The sequence below is a fragment of the Oncorhynchus keta genome, chromosome 18, assembly GCF_023373465.1.
Source record: "Oncorhynchus keta strain PuntledgeMale-10-30-2019 chromosome 18, Oket_V2, whole genome shotgun sequence".
NCBI classification, from domain to species: Eukaryota; Metazoa; Chordata; class Actinopteri; order Salmoniformes; family Salmonidae; genus Oncorhynchus; species Oncorhynchus keta.
Genome location: NC_068438.1, coordinates 43,863,703 through 43,869,702, shown reverse-complemented (window position 1 = coordinate 43,869,702; position 6,000 = coordinate 43,863,703). Strand labels below are relative to the sequence as shown.

Here is a 6,000-nt window from a genome sequence, read left to right as displayed (position 1 = left end):
CAACTCAAAGGCAACTCCTAAATAAACTCCTATTAAAACGTATCAGTTTGTCACTTTCACGAGGTTGGAGTAACATGTTAACTAACATAACTAACATGTTCAAATACGTAAGAGGTTTGCTCGAATCTAAGTTGTGGCTTTAGATTTCGAGAAAATAAATAGTTAAGTAAGATTTTTTTCACTTATCTTATTGATTTATCAATCCCCAAACCCCGGCCTGGTCTGTTTTGCATGAGTTCCCGGAAGTCTCGTGATGTTGCGCCTCTGGGTTTAGAAACTCTGTGCTCAAATCCTCCAACACCCCGCCCACACGATCCCAAAATTGTTTGACCGAACCCTACGTGACCAATGAGAAAAGTACATTCCGTGTAGGGCGGGTAGTTGGGTTTCATTGGGGAATGACTTCCTAAGTAGTTGCTGTTGGGTGGTGTCTTCGCTGCTTAGGTGACACGTAACTAAAGTTAAAGGTGCTGTAAAGGCCTCGGAAATATCTGGATTTTGACTTCTGCTACAGGGCTTGGCAAAGTCTGAACGCATTGCACTGTTACATCCTATCTGGGTTTGTTTCGGAATAGAGTAGTGCGCATTGTTTCTACATTACCCACATTAACAACGTCAGCTTCTCCTGAAATATCGGAGAGAGTTTGCTGTGTGTAGTGTAGTCAAGCAAAAATCCAAGGAGAAGTAACAACAAACTGGGATTCCTTCGTGGATGTGTCTACAACGTGTTGTGGGCTAAAATGAGTCCAACATCTTCACTAAACTCCCCCCAACTCTAAAGTGTTTCTTCGCCCTCTGTCTAATAATGCTTGGGGACGACTGAAGTGATAAGGGGCTTGAGAGGTAGTAGTAAAAAGTTTAGCTGAACTTTCCACAGAAGTGACCGGGAGATTGTTTGTGCAGGCAGCGGGGAGAGGAGCTATTCAACCATGGGGAACGGAGTGTGTTCTCGGAGGCAGCGGAGAATCTTCCAGTCTCTCCTTCTAATCACCGTGGTTTTCGGGATTATTTACGGGGGGATGATATCGTATGAGATGCACAAACAGCTGAAGAGGACAGAGGCGATGGCTGCCAAGTACCAGCAGCATCAGGAGTCGCTCTCGGCGCAGCTTCAAGGTAAACGTTTTCCCCAGGCGACGTTTTAAAACGATAAGGAGAGAGCAGTGGCGATTTTAGCATTTTTAATCTTGGTGAGGCAAACAAAACAACTGCATGCCAGCAAATCCACTACCAAACGCAACACTGATGAATACATAATTTGTAGTATAACGGTGACACACGGTGCCCACAAACTGTTAGGGCCTACATAAAGCTTTCCCAACATCATACCACTGCTACAACTGGCTATCGGAGCCTTGTCTGGCAGAGAAACAGTTCATTCAGGTTCACTTACTGCCTTTAAAAAAATATATATGGCTGATTTATGTGGTTTATAATGTCAATTGAGATGTACAAAATTTGGCATATGCGGGGACGACAAGCGGAAATCTGTAATTTCGATTAAGACATTGATGAGCGGGCTATGATGGATGTAGTCATAACTTTGTTTAGCACTTTTGAAATGTACAGTGACAGAATTCAGAACATGGGCCGTTCTTAGTGTTCTCCCTGTACACCAAGTCAGATCCATGGGATAAATAAACAGGGCATATATGCAGACATTGAAAGCTCTTACAATATTTGATTATTACATTTCTCTAAAACCGGTTATATGCTACCACGTCAGAACAGTAGGTGAAATTAAGAGGGGAAAATAGACCAATTTATTAGGGTGAGGCACATGGGTTACTAACAGCTTACTACACAACATACACTTACTTTCTTAGTTACAGTATACATATCTCCCTGGAATATTTTTGTAAACATTTTTTTGACCTTTATTTAACGAGGCAAGTCAGTTAAGAACAAATTCTTATTTACAATGACTGCCTACCCCGGCCAAACCAGGACGACGCTGGGCCAATTGTGTGCCACCCTATATGACTCCCAATCACAGCCAGATGTGATACAGCCTGGATTCTAACCAGGGACTGTAGTTATGCCTATTGCATTGAGATGCAGTGCCTTAGACCGCTGCGTGACTCGGGAGCGAAATTACATATTATTACATCATTTATGCAGACATTTTTGGACTCTCCTTGTTATGCTGTGCTCACTTGAACAGGAAGGTGGCGCAGCAGTCCTTCGTTGGCAAATTTATGGCAATTGGGAATTTCTCGCCATGGAATAGCCTTCATTTCTCAGAACATGAATAGACTGACAAGTTTCAGAAGAAAGTTTTTGTTTCTGGCCATTTTGAGCCTGGAATTGAACCGACAAATGCTGATGCTCCAGATACTCAACTAGTCTAAAGAAGGACAGTTTTTTGCTTCTTTAATCAGAACAACAGTTTTCAGCTGTGCTTACATAATAGCAAAAGAGTTTTCTAAGGATCAGTTAGCCTTTTAAAATGATATTCTTGGATTAGCTAACATGAGCAAGCATGCCATTGGAACACAGGGGTGATGGTTGCTGATAATGGGCCTCTGTACACCAATGTAGAAATTCCATTAAAAATCATCAATTTCGAGCTACAATAGTCATTTACAACATTAACAATGTTTACACTGTATTTCTGATCAATTTGTTATTTTAATGGACAAAAAGTGCTTTTCTTTCAAACAAGGACATTTTCTAATTGACCCCAAAGTTTTGAACGGTAGTGTATATATTTTTATTACATTTATTTTAGCTAACAATGTGGGGCTCAAAACAGATGGGTCTCTGCCCCACCTAACCCTGAATGATGGGTCGTCACTGGGAGAGAGGGAGGAGCTCAAGGACTTCATTTTAATTACTTTCTTGGCGTTCTTCTTTACCGATATCTGCTTTTACTAAAATATACAATTGTATCAGTTGCTTTTAAAACAACGTTGCGAGTGTCAAAGTTTTTCGCTGTCACAGCGTTGGCTTCTTGTTGACTTAGTTGGGGTTGGCTGGCTCAGTTTACTGTATTGAGAGTAGAGGTCGACCGATTAATCCGAATGGCCGATTTAATTAGGGCCGGTTTCAAGTTTTCATAACAATCGGTAATCTGCATTTTTGGATGCCGATTATGGCCAATTTATGTTGCACTCCACGAGGAGACTGCGTGGCAAGCTTGACCACCTGATACGCGAGTGCCGGCAGCAAGGAGCCAAGGTAAGTTACGAGCTAGCATTAAACTTGTCTTATAAAAAACAATCAATCTTAACATAATCACTAGTTAACTACACATGGTTGATGATATTACTAGTTTTTACTAGCTTGTCCTGCGTTGCATTTAATCAATGTGCTGCCTGAAGTTGTCACTTCTCTTGCGATCAGTGTAAGCAGAGTCAGGGTATATGTAGCTGTTTGGGCCGCCTGGCTCTTTGCGAGCTGGCGGCCCAAACTGCCATATACCCTGACTCTGCTTACACTGAAGACCACTTCTTCCTAACAAAGACTAATTAATTTGCCAGAACATTATATATTTATGACATAACATTGAAGGTTGTGCAATGTAACAGCAATATTTAGTCTTAGGGTTGCCACCTGTTCGATAGAATACGGTACAGTTCCGTATTTCACTGAAATAATAAATGTTTTGTTTTCGAAATGATAGTTTCAAGATTTGACCATATTAATGACCTAAGGCTCGTATTTCTGTGTGTTTAAAATATTATAATCAATCAAATCAAATCCAATTTTATTTATATAGCCCTTCGTACATCAGCTGATATCTCAAAGTGCTGTACAGAAACCCAGCCTAAAACCCCAAACAGCAAGCAATGCAGGTGTAGAAGCACGGTGGCTAGGAAAAACTCCCTAGGAAGAAACCTAGAGAGGAACCAGGCTATGTGGGGTGGCCAGTCCTCTTCTGGCTGTGCCGGGTGGAGATTATAACAGAACATGACCAAGATGTTCAAATGTTCATAAATGACCAAATAGTAAGGCAGAACAGTTGAAACTGGAGCAGCAGCATGGCCAGGTGGACTGGGGACAGCAAGGAGTCATCATGTCAGGTAGTCCTGGGGCATGGTCCTAGGGCTCAGGTCCTCCGAGAGAGAGAAAGAAAGAGAGAAGGAGAGAATTAGAGAACGCACACTTAGATTCACACAGGACACCGAATAGGACAGGAGAAGTACTCCAGATATAACAAACTGACCCTAGCCCCCGACACAAACTACTGCAGCATAAATACTGGAGGCTGAGACAGGAGGGGTCAGGAGACACTGTGGCCCCATCCGAGGACACCCCGGACAGGGCCAAACAGGAAGGATATAACCCCACCCACTTTGCCACACAGCCCCCACACCACTAGAGGGATATGGGGCATGGTCCTAGGGCTCAGGTCCTCCGAGAGAGAGGAAAAAGGAGAGAATTAGAGAACGCACACTTAAATTCACACAGAACACCAAATACATTACATTTACATTTAAGTCATTTAGCAGACGCTCTTATCCAGAGCGACTTACAAATTGGTGCATACACCTTATGACAACCAGTGGAACAGCCACTTGCATCTAAATCTTGTTGGGGGGGGAGAAGGATTACTTACCCTTACTTACCCTATCCTAGGTATTCCTTAAAGAGGTGGGGTTTCAGGTGTCTCCGGAAGGTGGTGATTGACTCCGCTGTCCTGGCGTCGTGAGGGAGTTTGTTCCACCATTGGGGGGCCAGAGCAGCGAACAGTTTTGACTGGGCTGAGCGGGAACTGTACTTCCTCATCAACTCCTGAGATTAGGCTGGCGATACTATAGTGCCTATAAGAACATCCAATAGTCAAAGGTCTATAAAATACAAATGGTATTGAGAGAAATAGTCCTATAATAACTACAACCTAAAACTTCTTAACTGGGAATATTGAAGACTTATGTTAAAAGGAACCACCAGCATTCATATGATCTCAAGTTCTGAGCAAGGAACTTAAAAGTGAGCTTTTTTACATGGCACATATTGCACTTTTACTTTCTTCTCCAACACTGTTTTTGCATTATTTTTACCAAATTGAACACGTTTAATTTATTGGAGACTAAATGTATTTTATGTATGTATTATATTAAGTTAAAATAAGTGTTAATTGTTCCTTCAGTATTGTTGTGATTGTCATTTATTACATATATATATATATATTAATAAAAAATTGGCCATTTAACTCATCAGCTGAGTTTAGTACACATCATTCCCCAAGCTAGGCTATAGCCTAGAATAGATATGTACCGGGGCCTAAGAGGTTATTTTGAGTTTGGTCAAGAGGAGTTTCTTGATAAAGGATTAATGGCTCTATAGTAGGACACACACACTTGGTGGCCTCAGTGTCCCAAGGCGTGCTCTGCACCTCTGGAAACCTCACTTGCCAACTCAACGTCAGACAGGTCACTAGGCTAGCTTTCTAAACACGTAGGTCACTCCCTCTACAGCCGGTTTCTCTAAGTAGGCCCTGGCCTTCGGATGATGAAACCACCAGTCTGATGTTTGGTTGTACAGTTGTACTTTCTAGGATAGTTCAACGTGGACACGGTTCAATTTCCACATACTTTGTTGTATAATTGAGGTACGGCTACACACATGGTTCTTGCTCCATGTTTTACATGTACTGTATGCCTGGTTGGACAGTGAAGTAAGACCATTTCAAATGGATTGGATAGCCCTTCACTCACGTTCTGTCAGGGTTAACTCACTTCAGCCACCTCACTTTGGTGTGGAGGGGTGATTATGTTCTCTTCACTGTCATTCAATATCTACTCTTTGCTTGTTAATAGCATTAATGTGACCGACAGTATATTTAGAGATGGACTGTTACACAGCCTTTGGGGGAAAATCGATTGACCGTTTCCCCTTTTAACAACGGAGCAGCTCTTAACTGTCGAACACTGCTAGGGTTTTTGCTGGCCTCAACTCTGCCAACGGCTCTGGTAGCCGAGTTGTACTCAGTAGACTACTCTCTATTTAAAGGTTCTCTACTAGGCATTTAGCAGACACATGCATGTGGAACAT

The 6,000-nt window shown here is 42.2% G+C and overlaps 1 protein-coding gene across 4 annotated transcripts in view; it reads left to right on the top strand.

Annotated features, from left to right (window-relative positions):
- The first annotated feature begins 398 nt into the window (after positions 1 to 398).
- LOC118394470 (Golgi integral membrane protein 4-like) overlaps positions 399 to 6,000 on the top strand; it is a 72,639-nt gene continuing 67,037 nt past the window's right edge. For 2 of the 4 annotated variants that reach the window (XM_052468395.1, XM_052468392.1), the window contains exon 1: positions 400 to 1,116. In XM_052468395.1, coding sequence (XP_052324355.1) covers positions 930 to 1,116 — 187 coding nt within the window. In that variant the 5' untranslated portion in view covers positions 400 to 929. Of the gene's footprint in view, positions 1,117 to 6,000 lie in introns of all 4 variants that reach the window. The other 2 variants (XM_052468396.1, XM_052468393.1) reach the window with 2 other exon arrangements.